This window comes from Cajanus cajan, chromosome 7, assembly GCF_000230855.2.
Source record: "Cajanus cajan strain Asha chromosome 7, NIPB_CcT2T_4, whole genome shotgun sequence".
NCBI classification, from domain to species: Eukaryota; Viridiplantae; Streptophyta; class Magnoliopsida; order Fabales; family Fabaceae; genus Cajanus; species Cajanus cajan.
The window spans coordinates 51,856,383-51,876,977 of record NC_138523.1 but is presented as its reverse complement, the minus strand read 5'-3'; the positions used below and the strand labels follow the sequence as shown (position 1 = coordinate 51,876,977).

Sequence of the window (20,595 nt, the reverse complement as noted above, 5' to 3'; positions counted from 1 at the left end):
GTCCAGATGAAGTAGTTGTCACCCACGGGAGTGGCGGTCTTGTCTTCGCGGCAGAGAATGTTGCTGCGAAGAGGAAGAGGGAGAGGACGAAGCACGTGGGTGGTGATGGTGCAATTAAGGAGGTGGAAGGTGAGGCGGGTGGAGAGGAAGTTGAGGGAGGCTAAGGAGATGGAGAGGTGAGTGTAGCAATTGGAGAAGATGAGGGCATTTTAGGTAAAAAAAAAATATTAAAAGTCATGTGCAAGTCACATGACACGCATCTTTGAGATCAGGATAGGTCGGTGTAACATTTGTTTAACTTTTAAGGAGTCTTACGATAGGCCTAAATTATGAAGAGGTATTGGACGCAATCTTGAAAAAAGTATAGGGAGTGCGAGCGTAATTTACTCTTATTTAAGTGACATTGAATTCCAAACCTATTCAAATATAACACCACCTAATTTACATCAATAATTAACAAAATTTTAAATAGATACAAACATAATATTTTAATTGACCAGAGTTAACAAGTTGGTTAAAATTAACAAATGTCGAATATTTTACAACCACTTTTTTTTTTTACCATATAAAGTGAGGTTCTTTTGGAATTTATTTTACTATTAGTAATTTAAAAACTTCAATTAGCTCAACAGCATTACTATTGTTAGCATTTCTATAGTTGATTTCTTTTTTACTGTTAACACGTTATGCATTTCAGCATGTCTTTTTTGTGTAAGGTATTATAACTAAAAAAACATTTTTCATTGTTTTAAGTAATATGAAAGATTGACATAAATCACAATGGCTAGTATATGACAATGAAAAGAGGAGGATAAAAAGTTGGCACAAAATTAAAATTAGCCATTGGAAAATAATTTTTCATCCTTAAGTTGAATGCTTTAAAAAATATGCAAATTAATTTAAATTCTAAGACCATATGCTATCAGATGTGAACTACCAAAGTAAATTGCTTTGGAAGGATCAGTGAAAACTAAAAAGTCTAAATACTAATGGAAATAACCAAATAAAGAGAAGTCAAAAAAATATATATTGATTTATGGGAATATGTAATACTCATTGGTATGCTCTAGGAGGACATACTTTAACTTTTTCTTTTAAAAGGAAAGAAAGAGATTTTTATTAAATGACACCGAGACATTGAACAAGTGGTACTAGTTTAGGTATTGCAAGCAAGAGTTTTAAAAAAAAAACTCCTAACCAAAATATGCAACCATAATTCAGCAAATAGGAGCTACATGAAATTATATTAGTCTTTACTTAAGAGGTTGTGGATGTTTAATCAATTTCCCTAAATATTTTATTAGCTACTTCCAACTGGGTGGAGTATAATATTGGAGCAAGTTTGGATTTTAGTGCTATATAAACAAACCTCAAGGTAGTGGACTATAGTTTTAAGTATAAGTTGCCTCATATTATACTTTATGTGGCCATAAATATATGTCTAACTAAACATTACTTTCAAATACTTTCACTATAACATTTTCTTAAAGCAAAATGAATTAATTCAAATATGTACTAAATATTTGTCCATTAAACAAAAAAAGCTTATGGATATAAGCCTATAAGTAATTGATTTAAAGAACTCATGATACAGGGTAGAATGACTAGTTTCAGGTATAGTAGTTTTTCTTCCAAATCCAAGAGTCTAGCAACTTATCCACACTTGTTGGAATATTCAGTGAAATAATAAATAGCTTCTAACATCCACTAGTTGTAAATAGCGAGAAACAAAAATCATGCAAGTGACAAATTCAGGAAAACAAGTAGATTCACCTACTATTAAGAAATATAAAAACGTGAAAGAAAATCTATTGAAAACCCAAATATATTCAATAATGTAAATGAACCAATGCACAGCCTGAATCAAGCACTGTTAACTCTTAACTATAAAATTTGGTTTTAAACCAAGTTCCATAACATTTTTCACTTATTGACGAATGAATAATTTAATTTCATAACAGAAATTTAATATGAAAACCATAAAAATGAAAATGCAGGTTTCCATTAATGTCAGCATTGCAGTTATTCTCTGACTATCAAGATTATACTTACCCTTATGCCAGATGCATAATCTTCAGCAGCCCGAAGAAGTTCTACAAGCTGCACAGCAGCATCAAGTGCATCTGGAGCCCAGGATGGAGGTGCTTCTAGAAGTCCAAGAAGAAGTCTTTGTGTAGCACTTGGAGTAGCAATTGCATAATATCTGCAAAGGTTAGGTGTATATGTATTTTCTCAGAAGATGAACTCTATGAACAACTAAAAAACAAGAAAGGTATGAAGTTCAAAATAACCTATGAAATAAACGAGCATATGGTTCCAGAGCTGGTAATCCAGCAACAAGATGCTCATCCAGAGCTGTTGTTGGAGGAGGAAGCAAAAGCGCAGGGACAGCAGCTGCTGTTAAAGTAGCAGTCTCATTGCGTGCAACTTCATCATCGCAAACACTTAATATAACTCCAGCACCATTGGCAACAGCCCATCTTGGAGTTGAAGGAACAAGTTGAGGATGCTTCCCAGAACCACGGGAAGAAGCTAAAATAAAGTAGTAATAACAAAAAAAAAAGTCATCTCCTTTACTCCTTATCATATTAAGAACATAAACATCGATGTCAATATGATAGTAAAAAATGATAATCTTGTCTAATAAAATGATGAATTTATATATATATAGCTGTTCAATGAAAAAGAACAAAAGTAATTCCTACCGGTGCATTGACGATGTTCAAACACACCAGAAGACTTTTGTTAATAAAGACAATTAAGTACAATCAATAAGTGCGTAAAAAAGAAAGAAAAAGTCCAAAAAAATATACAAAGATCACAGAAACAAAAATAAGAACATATTAGTTAACTTTGATAATATAATAATTAAGCTTCACGGTTCCAACATTTTATTCTTTTGTTATATTGGTTAAAACTTATAAGCATGCAATAGCTTTTTAGTATTTGTGAAATTTTTTTAACTCAAAGCATTCGAGTTCAAGTAGGCCATTCTCCGATTTCAACATTTAAACTGAATGGCTGCATGCAAAAAACCACCAACAATATGGATATAAATTGATTTTAGCCTTTTCAAATGAAAGTTCCCAAAGAGGTTTCTGCTGATCACTGATGCTGTTACTACAAATTTCTATTTAGGAATTTGTACATTTTCCTATCTTAACTGCCGAGTGCTTTATTCTATATCTTTCCTGCTCTCTCCCTTCTCCCTCATATTTTGGATGCCTCACAAAGAGTAAGTTTCTTTCAAAAACATGAGTTGCATGGCAAGATTGTCATACTCCGTTTAATTTAGAAAGCCACAAACAAAAACACATAATAATCAATAAGACTACAAAATAAAATTCATCTTTTAAGCCTGAAAATGAAAAAAAAAATGCTTACCTCATTTGAAGATAGAATAAGATTAACTATCCAAAATTTATAAGTAATTTAATTAGATTAACTAACTAAACTTATTTGGCCAATGATTTTTTCATATCATATTTGGATTAACTTATAAATGGTAGGTTAAGGTAGTGATGATGGAGAGGAATGAGAAATAAGACATGGAACATAAAGATTGAAGGCATAAGAAAATTCCAAATTCTGTGAACATAGTTAACTAACATATAGTGAAAACATAGACTCTGGCTCATGTGAACAAAAACCTTTGGATAAAAGTAGTTGAACTAGATTTTTAAGTGCTACAAAAAACTTTGAAAATGAAGAAACAACTTACCCAAACTCGCCACCTTCTGAAGAAATGTCTCAAATTTTTTGATATAATTGTTCAGAAGATGTTGTGGATAAACATCATTTAAAAAAAAAAATAAAAAAAAAGAATAGCATTCTGTATCAAGTTATTAAAATTTAAAGTACCAGTTGATGGGGGCTTGAGTTCTCCCGCAGCATATTTACCCATAACACCACTACACCTGTTAACACAAAGCAAAAGCATTGACTTAAGCAAAAATATACTCAGTGCTCATAGCATAACAAGATAATTCGATACATTATACTATGATAAATGGGAGACAAAGTGAGAGAGACTACAACCATGCTAGTTGTTACAATTTACACTACCGAGACAAAAATACAAAACTATGTACCCCTGAACTTAGTTATTTTATATTCCAACGAGCTTGTAGCTCAATTGGCACCTAATTGATCCTTTACGAGTTGTATGTAGTAATAATTTAATGATGAGAGACATAATGGAAACTGTGAAGTTTTGAGAGAGAGAGAAAAGTAAAATGAATTGTGTTATGTTATTATTTTCTATCACTCTCTAGAAATGATAGAGAGTAAATTATATAGACATACAAAGCTTACAGAGGAAGCCACACTCATAACTAACATGCTAACGTGGCAAAGCCACTCAGCTTACAACAGAATACAAAACATACAAATAAAGCAATGCTATCTAATACTCTATTAGAATCCATGTATTTAAACTGCACATTTGAATTGAATTACAACCCTCGTCCTTGTATATACAAGGCTCTTTCACCTTTCAAGAAAATTGGCTGTTTTAGTCAATGACATTAAATTTATCAATAATTTGAACTATGTTTCCAAAACTACCCTTAACATTCTTAAAATTAACCTTCTCTTTTTGTGTACTTAATTGTTTGTCACCAATTAATTAATGTTTGGAAGGAGAATAATGTCAAAGTAGATGAGAAAGGTATCTTTTGTGTCCATTAATATTCTCCAATCCTATTAAGAGAGAAATTTTTTATCTCATTAATTTCAAACATTTTTTTTTTGTCTAGAAAGTTGTTAATTAAATAAGGGTACTTTAGAAAAGAACAATCAATGCAAATGACAATCAGAAGAGGATCTTATAAAAAAAGAAAAACAACAAAAGTTAAAAAGGCTTTGTATATATAGGGTGGAGGTATTATATAAACTAAAGCAGTATTATAAAACCCAGACCAGTTATCAACTTGGTTGAGGTAGTGGGTTATTCCACTGGTTCAATTGGAGAGTCATCGGATGAATTATGGGTGGATGTGTGTTGATAATTGTAAAATATGTGTATAACTGTATGTGTATTTGTGTATATCTTTTAATTAATTTAGATAATTACCAAGCATATCTTATGCTTTCAAGTCATGTTCTTATAAAAAAAATGTATTAAAAATTAGTGTTGTTTATTTTAATAGAATTCTTTAAGTTTTAGGTATTTTGATGATTTTTAGTTTTTTAGACACAAAAAGAAAAAGAAGGAAGAGGCTGGTCAAAAAGATCCAAACGAGGGACTAAAGCTATCAAGATGAGTCATCTTGGTCAATTGAGCATGGCAATGCCGAGACTAATCAAGAAACATCAGGACCCCTAGCTTACGCGAGGAATCATGACTGTTCGAAGCAACCCTTTGCTTGCTAAAAGGGTGTCACCTTGGTCACTTGAGCAAGCAAAAGTTGAAACTCCTCTAGAAGTAATCACTTATGCTTGCTTGTGTGGACCACCTTGCCCACTTTAAGCGAGTTGATGCCACAAGTGCATATGAATTTTGTCAACAAGCTCACTTAAGTGACTCAAATGTGAAAAAAACCCCATTAGAATTATTATAAAAAGGGACTTTGGCGCAAAGAGAAAACATTCATTTGTTGTATCTTTTAGAGAGATTTGAGAGAATAAAGTGAGGAGCATCAATCATCACAAAGTTCTTGAAAGTTCCCTTTGTTTCTTTGTGGATTACATTAGCCATGAGTAGCTAGTTCACCCATTGTTAAGGTTTGATGTAGCTGACTACGAATCCATGTAACTCTTCCTATTTTCATTCAATTAACTGTTGTTCTTCTTCTCTTAATGCATGTTTTGACTTGATCACCCTTTGCATGATCCCATAAAAGTAATCGAGGTTGGAAAACTCTTATAAAACTATGATATGGAGAATAACACTAATAATGCCTATCACTAGGAATAGGATAAAAATTATTAGACAATGTTTTTAAACCTTTGATCTTAATGTGGGATGCTTAATTAACTTCACCAAGGAATTGAGATTTTAATTAAGAAACTTAGAATTTCTCACCTAAGGAATTAGGGGGTTAGTACTTGTGATGGCTGTCGAATTAACCTAATAATAACTGAAATTGGATAATAATTGGGAAAGATACATGTGAGGAGAGTCAAAGAAATCAATCTTTGGCTTCTTTTATTATAAATCTATCAATTATTTTTAACCTGCTTTCTGATATTAAGAACCCTAAAAATACATTTTTTACTTTTACACGTTTTTCAAACATATTTTATAAACTTCCCTAATTAGTGTTTAATTAGATTATTAAAAGTCTATGTAAATTTGATACTAGAACTTTTGTCCATTTTACTACTTGCAACAATTGATACACTTGCCAAAAGTCTAACAAGTTACTTGTGCCCTATAATTAATTAATTTTAATTTGGTGCTATTTTAAGTTTTACGGTTTAGGGTTTAAATTTCTACATTTAATTTCTACAGGTTTTATTTTTCTTTATCAAATCTCACTTCATGTTTTTAGTTCCTTAATTGTTTAGGTGAGGTAGAACTTTGATTACAGATCTTCATTACGACCCAAAGATTGAGAAAAGTTAGGAGGACTCTCAAAGGAATAAAAACATCGACATCAACAAGTGAGACAAAATACCTCATACCCTTAATCAATGGTAGAACCTAGAAGGGGACAAGTAGTGGTGGAAGAGGAGAGGCAACCAAATCCACCAGCTACAAGGAGGGCAATGGCACATCATGGGCCTGGGGAGTTTGACAGTATCACTATGCCAACAACTACAACCACACACTTTGAAATCAAGCCAACTCTACTAAATATGATCAGGGAAAACCAATCCTTTGGGGCAAATGATGTGGGCCCCCATGTGCACCTTGATGAGTTTACTATGATATGCAATACCATGCAATATGAGAATGTGCCTAATGACACTATCTAATTGGCAATGTTCCCTTTCTCCTTAATCGAAAAGGCAAGTGATTGGTTACAATCACTCCCACCTAATAGCTTCACCACATGGAATGAACTAGTGGATAAACTTTGCCAAAGTACTTTCTCCTTGAGAATGTCAAGTAGGCCAAAATCGACATCATCACATTCTCTCAAGAGGTGATTGAATCATTGTCGAAAGCATGGGATAGGTACAGAGAGTTGCTCAAAAAGTGTCTAACCCATGGCCTTGATTAGTATGATTAAATGTGTACGTTTTGGGATGGACTACAATCAGAAGCAAAACTCATCATGGATGCCTCAATTGTAGGCAATATTAATGACAAGACACCGAATGAGGCCATGATCGTCATAAACAAAATATCTAGTACCCATAGCTGTTCACAAAGATTTAAGTTTGCACCATAGTAAGGAGTTTACGAATTGGGATCCAATGATGCCATTCTTGCTCAAAAAATGCTCCTATCCTAGCAGTAAGGCTTCCACAACAAATGCAAGCACAAGTACCTACTCCTGCGTCTGTTTACTATGTCAATGGTTGAGACATTTGGAAGGACACATCTCCAAGGCCAATGTGGGGTGGTAGTAGTAGTAGAAGAGTCGCAGCAGGAGGTCAACTACATGGGAAATCAAGGAAGGTACGACAGTAACCACGGTGAAAATTTCAACAGAGGAGGTTGGTAGCAAAACCTAGTCTTGGAAGATGTAACCAAAATTCTACAGGCACCTCTAGCACACCCCTTTCATCACCTAAACCTAATTTGTATGATTGTCGATCAAAGCTAGAGGAGAGCCAAGCCAAGCTACAAGAGACTTTCAACTAATTTATACAAACCTCCAATTCTAATCAAAAGAATGCGCAGACTAAAATTGGAGACTTGGAGGTAAAGATGGGGCAGTTCCTTGCCCAGATTGAAGAACAATTTTCTAGCAAGTTTGTTGCATGAACTAAATCTCAAAGGTAAATGTAATGCTAGTCTTGCAAGAAGCAAAAAGTATTATGGAGTTGAGGTTGGTGAGAAGAGTAAAATAGAGGTAGATAAGGGTGAAAAAAATAGAAAAATTAAGAAAAGTGAAAAAGAGAGTGAGAGAAAAGAAAAAAGAGGTAGATGAATCCTTTTACTTTTCACCCCACACATCTTGTTTCTCACATTTACACAATAGTCTTCACACCTACTCTTCTTCACAATTTCCATTCCACATTTTCACTCATTTGGTTTTGTTTCTACTTATTTGTTTATCACATTTACTAAATACTCTCTTTTACTAACATTCACTTCATTGTGTCTAATAATGGCATTATTCATGAACTAACATGTGTCAATACTCCCCAACAAAACGAGCTGTAGAAAGAAAAAATAGTCATCTACTAAAGGTTTCTAGGGCTTTACTCTTCCAAATGTTAGCTCTAAATACCTATTGGGGTTAAGTTATCTTAACTCCCACATCTCATGAACACCCACTTGAGTTTTACATAATAGCAATCCTATTGAGTCCTTGGTATCCTATGTTCCCTTTTTCCCCCTAACATCAAGTCTGCCTTATTGTGTTTTTGGTTGTGTTGCATTTGTTCATTCTCATGCTCTTCACCATGGTATGTTAGACCCCAGAACAATCAAATGTGTCTTTGTTAATTATCCCTCAAATAGAACAGCATACATGTGTTATCATCCACAAGGTCATCAAGTCTTTGCGCCATGGCTGTCACAATTTCATGAAATTGAGTCATTATTTGTCAATCCTTGACTTCAGGGAAAAGAAATTTAGAAGTTTAGGGTGTGTCATTACATTTTTTTTGTCTTTGCAAGATGTCCAAGGAACCCATGGTGAGGTCATATATGAAATAAAAGAAGCCCATTATGAAGAGGAAGAGAGAGATCAATTTGTTGGCAAGAATTATAGGACATAAATTTACTTTGATCTCTCAGCAAGAAAAGTTGTCTAACCCATAGGTAAGGACTCCTATAGGTAACATTGAGGTTATAAGTGTTAATGATGACATTCAACGGTGGAAAAGACTCAATATCAAAGATTAGTAAGGAAGCCAATTTACCTATCTCACACTAGACTAGACATTGCCTACATTGTCACTGTAGTTAATCAATATATGCATGATTCCCAAGAGAGGCATATGCAAGCAGTTGATAAGATCCTCTAGTACTTGTAGGCAAGTTTGGGAAAGGTTATAATTCAGAAGAGAAAGCTCCCTGTTAATGGAGATTAATATTGATGCAGTCTATGCATGGTCAATCACAAATAGAAAATCAACTATTGGGCACCGTATGTTTCTAGGAGGGAATTTGGTGATTTGGAGGAGCAAGACACAAAATGTAGTAAATCAGTCTAGTGAAGAAGTTGAGTTCAAAAGAATGGAACAAGGTATATACAAAGGACTATGGATGAAGATTATACTTGACAATCTTAAGGTTAGGTTCAAGATTAGTTTAAATCAAATACACAATATAGGCTGAAAAGGCTAAGAGCCTAAGCCATCACATCAGAAATACAAAATATTAAAAAATAAAAGGCTTCCTTAGTAAGCTATTCTAACACTCCCCCTCAAGCTAGAGCATACAGATTGTATGTACCAAGCTTGGAACATAAACACTGAATTCGAGGTCCCCTCAATGACTTAATCATAACATCTACAAGTTGTTCATTGGAGGTGACAAATTTAGTAACAATTTCCTTAGACAACAGTTTCTCTCTTACAAAATGACAATCAACCTCTATATGTTTAGTTCTCTCATGAAATACTAGATTGGAAGTAATGTGGAATGCAACCTGATTATCACAATACAATTTCATTGGATAACCTTTATAGAATTTTAACTCCTAAAGAAGTTGCTTAATTCGTATAAGTTCACAAGTAATCAAGGCCATAACACAATATTCAGCCTCAACACTGAATCGGGCAACAGCATTTTGCTTCTTGCTCTTTCAAGATGCGATTTCCACCTAGGAATACACAGTAACCAGTAGTGGAACGTCGATCTATAGGACAACCTACCCAATCAACATCACAATAGCCAGAAATTTGGTTGTCTCCTTTGTTCTCATACAACAATCCTTGTCTTGGAGCCTTTTTGATATATCTAAGAATGCGTAAAATAGAATTCCAATGATCAATATGATGGACCTGCATGAATTGACTAACAATCCCTACTGCAAAAAAAAAACTTCAAGTCTTGTGATTGTAAAATAAATGAGCTTCCCAACCAATCTTCTATACTTCTACAAGTCTGTGAATGGTTCACCTTGATCAGCTATCAATAGGCCTACAATCAAACAAGCCAGTTTCCTTCAAGATATCAATAACATATTTCCTTTGTGAAATCACAATGCCATCCTTTGATTGAGCAACCTCAATACCCAAAAAATATTTTAGACGTCCAAGGTCTTTGGTCTAAAAATGACTAAGAAGATGTTTCTTCAATTGAGAGATTGTAGTTGCATCATTCCCAATAATCACTATGTCATCAACATAAACAATCAAATAAACACACCTCCCAAGCGAAGTGTGACAATAAAAAACTGAGTGGTCTGCTTCACTTCTTTTCAACCCAAAGTTCTACACTACATGACTAAATTTTCCAAACCAAACTCAAGGAGATTGTTTGAGACCATCAAGGGACCTTAGTAATTTGCAAACTAAACCAGACTCCACTTGAGCAACAAACCTAGGAGGTTGCTCCATGTAAATCTCCTCCTCCAGCTCCCCATGAAAAAACACATTTTTAATGTCTAATTGGTGGAGGCCAATGGAAAATAGCTATCATAGCAAGAAAGAAACGAACTGTAGGAATTTTGGCCATAGGAGAAAAGGTATCACCATAATCTAGGCCATAAATTTAAGTATATCCCTTGGCCACCAATCTAACTTTGAGTAGATCAACTATACCATCAGGCCCAACTTTTTTGGCATAGACCCATCTACAGCCAACTGGTTGTTTACCGAGAGGAAGTGGAACTAACTCCCATGTGCCATTATGCTCAAGAGCCTGCATTTCAGTAATCATGGCTTGTCACCATCTAGGATGATCAAGTGTCTCATGAACATTTTTGGGAATAGTAAAAGGAGATATAGAGGATACAAAAGAGAAATATATAGGAGATAATCGATGATAATTCAAAAAATTATAAACAGGATGAGGGTTCCAAGTAAACTAAATACCTTTGCAAAGAGCAATAGACCACCCTGAATTTGATGATTCTTCAAGTAATGTCAAATCAGTTTGTCGTGTCCAACGTTGATATGTGAGAAGAGGAGGTGGAGTATCTTGAATTGGACTATTTGTGGAAAAGGTAGGTTGGGTGACCTCGTGGTTGGAAGTGTTATGGGTTAAAATTTGAGGTGGTATGACCAGATGAGAAGAAACAAGCAGGACCTATTGTATTGTCACAAAATCATGTGTGGAGGATAGGAAAAAGGGAGTTTGTTTAAAGAAAATGACATATCATACATGTAAAATTTTTTAGTCTTTGGGGAGTAATACTTATACCCCTTTTGGAGATGAGAATAACCTAAGAAAACATATTTAATAACTCTAGCCGACAACTTATCTAGACCAGGAGAGACATGAAACAAGGGTTCCTTTAGAAAAATAATTGAATAAGGAATTTTATTCTCAAGAGAAGATGGCATTTTTGTTTATTAGAAAACAAACTTTGAGAATTGCATCACCCCAATGATGTACATGAACATTTGCATTGAGCATTAGGGTGCGTGTAGTCTCCATAAGGTGTCTATTTTTTCTTTCTGCTATTCCATTTTGTTGGAGTGTGTGTGGACATGTAAATCGATGTAAAACACTCTCTGAGGATAAAAAGAAAGATAATTCAGAGGATAAATATTCCTTGGCATTGTCACTTCCAAGAATTTTGATTATTTTTCCAAATTAGTTCTTAATTTCATTAAGAAAGAGAAAAAAATAGACAAAAGTTCAAAACAACCTTTCATTAAGTATACCTATGTACATCGAGAAAATTCATCAATAAAGGTTATAAAATATCTTAAAACAAAAGATGTTATACAGCTTAGACCCCAAATATCAAAGTGAATGGTGGTAAAAACCAAGTTACATCTTTTTTCAGTTTGTTTGGGAAAGGATGACCTAACATGTTTGCCTAATTGACATGACTCAACCTAACTCTTCCAATTTTTTGAGACTAGGAGCTAAGAGTTTCAACTTGGAAAAACTTGGATGACCTAAACTATCATGCAAAAGCATGGGTGACAAAATAGCAGCACAAGATGCAGGTGATTGCGTTCCAAAATAGTAAAGACCACTAGATTCATGTCCTACGCTAATTATCCAACTCATAACACGTTCCTAAATAACACAAGATTCAACATTAAAGGTTACTGAATAGTATAAGGATTCAGTCAATTGACTTAAAGAAATTAAATTGAGAGGACAATTAGGGATAAACAAAACAAATTATAAATTTAACAAGGGAGAAAGGGAAACTTGACCAATTCCTTTGAGGGCAATTTTGGACCCATCTGCTAAGGTGATAAGGTGAGGTGATTCAAGAGGAGACATGAAAGAAAACATAGAATCATTACCAGCTATGTGATCAGAGGTACCTAAATCAATGATCCATGGACTTTGACTTGCAATTAATTGAGAAGTACTGACTGTAGAAACAGTAGTGGTAGAGGAAGATTGAGCTTGACTCATTACTTTTCATTGACGATATTCTTGATAATCATCTTCAGGGATCTTCACATCAGCCTTGGACAAATTTGCTATTTTTTCTGGAAAACCATGGAAAGAGTAACAATTCTCTTGAGGACGACCACTTTTGCAGTAGGAACATTGGGGACGACCACTTTTACCCCCTTTTCCTCGGTTTCCACGACTAGTCGACCACCTCTCTCCCTGGAAGAGACCATAGCAGAAGCTTCAACAATGGTAGTAGTATTTTCACTCTTGGCTTTGGTTGGAACTCGAAGTAGTCTGGTAACTAGGTTGTCTATTGAGGGAATTTCATTACCAGTTAAGAATTGATCACGAACATGATTAAAATCTAAATGCAAGGTTTGTAAAATCATCACCATATATAGCCTATCAAGTTTTTTCTTCATTCCTTCCAATGAATCATCATCAAGGAACAATATTAGCTCTTCTTGAGTAGCTTGAGCTTCAGCCACATGAGAAACCATATCAAGTTTTAGAGAGGCTAATTTTTGGGCAGCGTCATATAGTCGCTGAATGTAATTAGCATAGATACTTTGAGCCTTCTTCCAAAGAGTAACAAGTTTTAAAGGCTCTAAGCGTTCCCAATATATTGAGTTCTACGAATTGCCACAACACAACACATAACTAGAAATCAATTTTCTTCCACTGAGCCTTATTCTCTGTTGACCCCCTCAATGCCTTCCTTTTCTAGGTGGTCATGGTGCCCTTGACCAAGAAACCAAAGTTCCACAAATGCAACCCGTGAAAAGTAGTTCTTTCCATTTAGCTTTTCTGTAGTAATAGTAGGTGTCCTAGCAATAGCAAGAGCAAGGCCTAAAGAGGCCATAAGAGAAAAACAACGAAACAGAGACAAAGAGAAGATGAACAATAACCACATCCAAACAGCCGCCCAAAACAGTAAACTGAGGGTTGAAACAAACTCAAAAGAGGCTAACGAACACAATGGTGGCTGCACGATGGAGTTCCAATGAGCAGAAGGTGACGCATGAGCCACATGCACTTGACAGAACAGGAACTTGGATCGACAGGTGAGAGTGAATGGGGACTGTGATGTACCTGAAACCAACAAGGTTGGGCCACACTCAACGAGGCGCACCAAATCCTAAGGTCGTTGGAAAAATTGGTCGATGGCAGATGACGGAGATGGACGCTGAATAAGACGGGACTACAGAGCGGGACCAAACCCACTCTAATACCAACTTGAATATTGAGATTTTCATGTTTGGGAAAAATCAATGAGTTAATCTCAATTGATCTGCATCTTTAATATATGTACATAGTTTAAATCACAAACACAATATACATTGAAAAGGCTAAGAGCCTAAGCCATCACAACAAAAATACAAAATATTAAAAAATAAAAGGCTTCCTTAGTAAGCTATTCTAACAAAGTTATTTTGTCACAACAAGTCAACCATTAGCATTGCTCACAATTCAATTCTACATGACAAGACCAAACATAATGAGACCAACAAGCACATTATCAAAGAATGGTCTTATTGTTAAGGCACATGTTGCTATAGGACTCCAAGTGGCTAATGTCTTTACTAAGAGGCTTCCTACTAGTAGACTCCAGGAGCTTGTAGGCAAGTTGGAAATGATTGATATTCCTTTACCAACTTTAAGGAAGGTGTTGTAACTCGCAAATAAAATAAATATCTTAAGGGTCTATCAATATTTTATTTAATCCTTTATTTTATTATTTCTTTTATCTTTTATCTTCAAGTCATAGTTTTCTTATTTTAGAGATATTAGTTTTCTCTATGAAAGCATGATTAGAGAATGTAATTGGTGAGAAAAATTATTATTAAAAAAATTTCCTATTTTTTTCAAGTCTAACCAAACTTGAAACACTAACAAACCATGGTTTAAATGTGAATCAAACCAAGATTTGTGTCTTTGTTTGGTTTCTGAAATTATGAACTATGAAATATGGCTGAGTCTAAGGTCAAAAACTTAAACAGAACCTAATTGAATCATGGCACAATTAGGACTTGCAAGCTAAGCTAAAACATACATGCTTACATGATTCACTACATTGGCTAAATAAATAGAGCTAAACAATTTGTTACTTAGTGTGAATAAATTAATAAGAAATACTCACCACCGAAAATAGTCACTTCTAATGCCTACTGGTGAAGCCAACAATATATCAGTAATCCAGGGGGACAATGGCCTTATAGGTTTCTTCTCTTGCTGTGTCAAAGAATTATGCTCAGATTTCCCATCAACAGATTCACTAGTTGTGGCATGACTGCCACTACTGCTTCTTTCAGTTTCACCATGTTGTTTTTCCTTTTTGTAAACTGGGCGATTGTAATGGGTTAAAATACGCAAAATTTCACCACATGCAAGAGCCCATTGCTCTGAGTATTCATTCTGCAAAATTATACACAGAAGAAATGAAAATGGTAGAGAACCCCTTTGAAGATACTGAAGTAGAATAATTGCTATATTAATCAGTTTAGAAACTGAAAGACAGAAAGCGAGAGACTTTTTTGCTACGGCATTGAATTGTATATAAATAAAATCAAAATATCAGGCAAGGGATTATACATATACCTCAATTTTTGGGCACACTGAAGATATGAAAGAAGCAAATGGAGGACTAGCCTTATCATAGGCTACTGTACCATCAATAATACATGAAATAATTGGAAGTACAACTGCATGGCCATGCTCAGGATGATGAAGAACAAATGTTGCTGGATGTACACGTAAAAACATGAATAAGTTATTACACAGTATAGAAATAAATTCATGGTAACAATGTTTATGTTGAGTCAACCATAAGTTAAACTAACATGGGATAAAGCATAAATACCCAAAACTTCGTCAAAGAGAAGAATCTCCTTGGATGGGTAACGGTTACGGATCAACTGTCAAAATAATATAGAACAGTGAGTGGCATTTGATAAAGAAAACTCTTGGCTTTCTGATAAAAAAAAATAATACAAAAGAAATTGAATTTGTGAAAATAATTTGTATATATTTCTATTCCAGTTCACATGGTTTATCAGTAAATATGGGTGCATTTATCATACCTCAGCAATATCATCAGCAAATTGTTCTGATGTAAACTGGATGAAGTACTCAACATATGCAGCAATTTGATCCTAGGGAAAGCAGAAATAATATGATAAAAATCAACACAGTGGAACAATAATGAGCTTCCAATATAGCAGAACACGTAAAAATGTTTACATATAGATTGATAAAGAATTATTTCCAGCCTTACAATTCAACAGAAGTTTCTCACTAGTACAATAAGACTGACGAATTTCCAATTTCTTAAATGTAAGATGAAATACAAACTTTTAAGAGATAATATTGAAACCCAAAGGACATTAACAATAAGACTGACAAGAAATTGTAACATCTAATTAAAACAGTAATGATAGAATTTTAACGTCTAATTATATAATAACTAATTCAATAATCTATTATGTGAATAATGGATTATTGTTATAATCGATTATAATTAAAATGAAATTTTGCTAGGGTAAGTTTGATGAAAAGATTAGTTCTGCATCCCTCCGTATCCCTCCAATCATGAACCAACTATCTGAACAACAAGTTTAGGCAAAGGCACGTGAATGGTTTTTTATTGCATCCCCAGTCCACACCCTCACACAAGTGCCCTTTGCATTTAAACTTAAAGCTTGGATAATGCAGGGGGCCACCTACATTGTGCTGAAATTCAACATTTTCATTAGGAGAATCAGGGTACCAAAATACACCCGCAGCCCTTTTTTTTTTTTTTTCCAAATTCAATCAATCTAATGATATAAAAAAAATCAGATGAATATTTTCAACAGCATGAAGGTATCCAAAATGTCACAAAAAAAGAAAAGTATCCAAACGTAATCTAATGTTTCATATAGGCGCATATGTAAGGAAAAAAAATCTGGATAAATCTAATGCTTCATAAATTATTGTTTCTCAAGGTATATTAGAAAAAGATCATAATTTATTTATTAACATTTACTGGGAGGAATTATAGAACTTCTCTCCTCAAATTATACATTATATACTCTTACAAGGACATTGCATTGCATTAGTCAATACTCAACAGTGCCACCACCTATTGACCTTATCAAACTTCAAAATTTATGTTTCCACCAAAATTTCTGCAGCTAAATGGCATAGGAAAAATAAAGTACTTTTTTATCTGAATTCATTAATACATAATTTAAAGTTTGTGAGTTGACATGCTATTCACAAATTAATTTTTTCAGATATTGGAAAAAATGTCACAACTTTTTTTATTAAATTAAATTCTAATGGGAAATACCAAACTTCTCCCAAAAAAATAATAAATTATACACTCTAACAGGTAACAGTTAATCAATGCTGAATATCAGTGAACTCATTTGTCACAGAATCACTGTAAAGTAAAATGATTGTGAGGGAAGATCCTAAGCAAACTAATTCACTTCACAAATTTTTACCGAATGGCATCTCTTCACCGATGAAAAAATCCAACATTTTTTTACACGGAAAATGCTATTATTTTGTTTTACCCGAAGATATTCCGTGTCTAATTGGGTAGAAAAAATTATGGCAAATCCCTCAGTGCATATACCATTACTTGTACCAAATATCCTAGTAAGGAGTCAATAAAAAACTAAACTGATAAAACAAAGCAAAAGGTGCCCATCATCAAAATTAGTAATATTACAATAAAAACCAATGAAACAGTTTCCAAACAAAACTAATCGGGAAAGTATCCTTTAATTATATCACATCCCAATATGCTATTTATGATTCAAAGATTCCATTTTTTTTTTGTTTAATAAGGATGTGTAGCTCCTTCTCACTAGGTTGGCCTCTATAGGAATAAAGTGGTACCCCTGGTCGCAACTCCATGCTCAAGTCAAGTATTGAACCCCGATCCTTTGGTTAAGGAGCACAAGTGCATTTGTAATAACGACCTGTGGTAAGATTCCTTATTTTTAAAACAATACATATGCTCCAACCTATCATCGTCAAGAACATATTGGCTAATGACTTTTTCCTATCCTATGCACCAAGCACCAAATAGGTTAAGGGGTACACACTCTTAAATGCTTTCAATCACTTAATGTTGGTCTTATGAGAAAGGAAGCCACAAAACCAGACCCTACACAAGAACAACCCACTAAAAACAAAAATGCACAGTACTCAACAGAAATGTGGAACACAAAACGTGATTATGCAAAAAAATAAACACAATAGTAGAACTAAAAAGATTAAGAGAAAGAACAAAAAATTCACACGGTTCGGTCAATTTGGCCTACATACATGAGAGAGAACAATTTCCACTATTCAAAGAACAAGATCAAGTTTTTACAAGCAACCATTGGTTATCACTTCTATGTTCAAGATGAACATCAATAACCCTTTGGCTCTATTTTCACACCCCCTTAATCTCTCTAAGAGGCTCCCCTTTTCTCTCTTTTCCCTCTCATGTTCGCTCTTGAGCACCATATATCTCCCTCTCTCACGCTCACACTCACACTCAGAGCCCTAAAACACACATACATCCATCCATACATACATACATACATGGATCTAACTCATAAGAGTGAATCCATCAAACTAAACAGGAACAGGCTGAGCAGACCAACCATCAGACTAAACAAAACTTAACAGACTATCCATCAGACAGAACAAAGAGTCAATCCAAAGATTTTGAGTCACAATCAACACTTAAGCACTAGATATTTTTTTGTTTTTCTACTTTCTAGTATCACAAATACTTCCTTTTTCCGATAAAAACTTTCCATTTTTGTTCCATTGACATATACACCAAGTGCATAGTATAGGAAGATCATATATTTTCTATTTATATATTCATAAAGAATGTCCATTTCTTGATTGTTGAAGTTTTAAAAGCTTTGTTTTAAACATTGGAATATTAAACAAAACATTATTATGGTCTATGGTGGTGAGGGACCAAAAAATACCTCATCCATGTGGGTTAAAAATAACCGTCAAATATTCAAATTAAAATAAATAAACAGTCATGATACATGAAACAATGATTAGATCTCAGCTATCCATTTATTTTAATAATATATTCGATTGTTATTTTTAACTCGAAGGCTTTTTCAACCTCCCACCTTCTTCTTATTATTCTTATTTATTATTTATTATTATTATTATTATTATTATTATTATTATTATTATTATTATTATTATTATCCAAAAAGAATGTAACTGACATTCCATACACAGAATTAATGCTTATTTTGAGAGTAGAACATTAAGGAAAAAGGTTTGGGGGGAATCAAGATTGAAATGGCACCTTTCTTTGTTGACCATCTGGTGGAGGAGGCCAGAACAATGAGGAGAACTGAAGACGGTCAATCCACCTTTCATTGGGAGCAGCCATCGAAGAAGAAGAAGACATCTATCTACTTGCAAGCTATTATTTCCTCTGCCTCTGACAATAAAAAGCAACTATCCAAATTCCAGCCAAAACATGCTACCAATCAAGAATTAAAATATCGTAATTCACCATTCCCTGTTCACCAAGGCCAGATATTTTTTTTTTACCTTAGTAACCAATCCATCACCAAAAATTGATCATCCACCATAACATATTTCAGAAAAAGCTTTGTTTTTGGCAGAAAGCAAGTACAAAAGAAGACAAGCAAATGCAACTATAGAAATTTGTAGATATTTGCCGCAACAACCGGTTGCCCCATGCAAGCTTGAATCTATGTACTTTGAAAATTTATTGGTGATTTCTGAGTTAAATTTCACCACTATAAAAATATCAAAGTTGTCTTCTAAATAAAGAAAATCAGAACTCGGATAAATCTGAAACAGAATCCAGTCAAACAGAGCAAAATCAAATTATATAAAATAAAAAAATAAAAAAATAAAAAAATAAAAAAGTGAGAACTGAGAATGAAACTTCGTAGGAGAAATACTGAATTTCTGTCGAGGCCAAAGAGGTCAGCTCAGATTCAAAAGCAAGAAAAAAAATTATTAAAAATAAATAAATAAGCCCCTAAAATATCTAACAACTCAGATTCACCACAAAAAAAAAAATTATAAAACAAGACTAATTCCACTTCATAAATTAACACAAGCACCAAGAACAAAAGTACAGAACCTGTGAACATACAAATTTTTAACAATAAAAATCAGCAAAAAAAAAAAAATTAAAACAAAAAACATGTACCTGGGTCCTTGTGTTTGTGCAGAAGCAATATTTTTAGAAAGAAAAACTGGTGATTGAGGAGGTGAAATGATGTAGGTGAAAAAATGGGAAATTTTGGTGTTTTATGAAAATATTTAGATGGGAAAAATAATGGTTTATGGTGAGAGAGAGATGCAGAAACAACTGGGAGAGAGAAAGAAGGAGAAGATCTTTTGGAGCTCTGAGAAGCCTAGATTGATTGCATACGTGGCAATGATATTTTCCTCTCACCTCCGAGGCTATGTCACGTCATGTTACTCTGCTCATATGTGCATGGGCATGCAGTCACATCATGGGCATGCATGGATGCCCATCCATCATCGTTACACATATAAAAATATATAATTATACTCATTAAATAAGAATTATTTATTTAAATCCTCTATCCATGACAATTAAAATAGATTTTAAGAATTATTTTTAAATATATTTATATAACCATTTTAATCAATTATTTGTTGTTTTATTTAAAATTAAATTTCAATATATTTTAACTAAATTGTTATCACAATATAATTATTTATCATAAATTTAAAATACATTTTATGAATTTAAAAATATTATTTATTATAAAATTTGATTATATTAAAATTTATATATTCAAAATATATATTTATTATAATTTTAATTTTACAAAATAAAACAGTTCTCACATAAATTGAATGAATTAAAATATTAGTTATCTTTATAACTATAACTTTTACGCTACTTTCTAAAATACAGTTGTTCTTTGATAAATAGATTAAAAAATCACATTTTATTGAGA

At 33.5% G+C, this 20,595-nt stretch overlaps 1 protein-coding gene across 3 annotated transcripts in view; it reads right to left on the bottom strand.

Annotated features, from left to right (window-relative positions):
• The window catches only part of LOC109806515 (protein GIGANTEA), a 28,764-nt gene extending 8,739 nt beyond the window's left edge, over window positions 1-20,025 (bottom strand). Inside the window, exons 1-9 of one of the 3 annotated variants that reach the window (XM_020368942.3) lie at window positions 19,812-20,025; window positions 18,927-19,145; window positions 15,682-15,753; window positions 15,462-15,516; window positions 15,200-15,342; window positions 14,742-15,016; window positions 3,862-3,917; window positions 2,292-2,532; window positions 2,053-2,203 (exon numbers count right to left, since the gene is read on the bottom strand). In XM_020368942.3, the coding sequence (XP_020224531.2) occupies window positions 2,053-2,203; window positions 2,292-2,532; window positions 3,862-3,917; window positions 14,742-15,016; window positions 15,200-15,342; window positions 15,462-15,516; window positions 15,682-15,753; window positions 18,927-19,031 (1,098 nt within the window). In that variant the 5' untranslated portion in view covers window positions 19,032-19,145; window positions 19,812-20,025. The remainder of the gene's footprint in view (window positions 1-2,052; window positions 2,204-2,291; window positions 2,533-3,861; window positions 3,918-14,741; window positions 15,017-15,199; window positions 15,343-15,461; window positions 15,517-15,681; window positions 15,754-18,926; window positions 19,146-19,811) is intronic. The other 2 variants (XM_020368944.3, XM_020368943.3) reach the window with 2 other exon arrangements.
• Window positions 20,026-20,595: the final 570 nt, after the last annotated feature.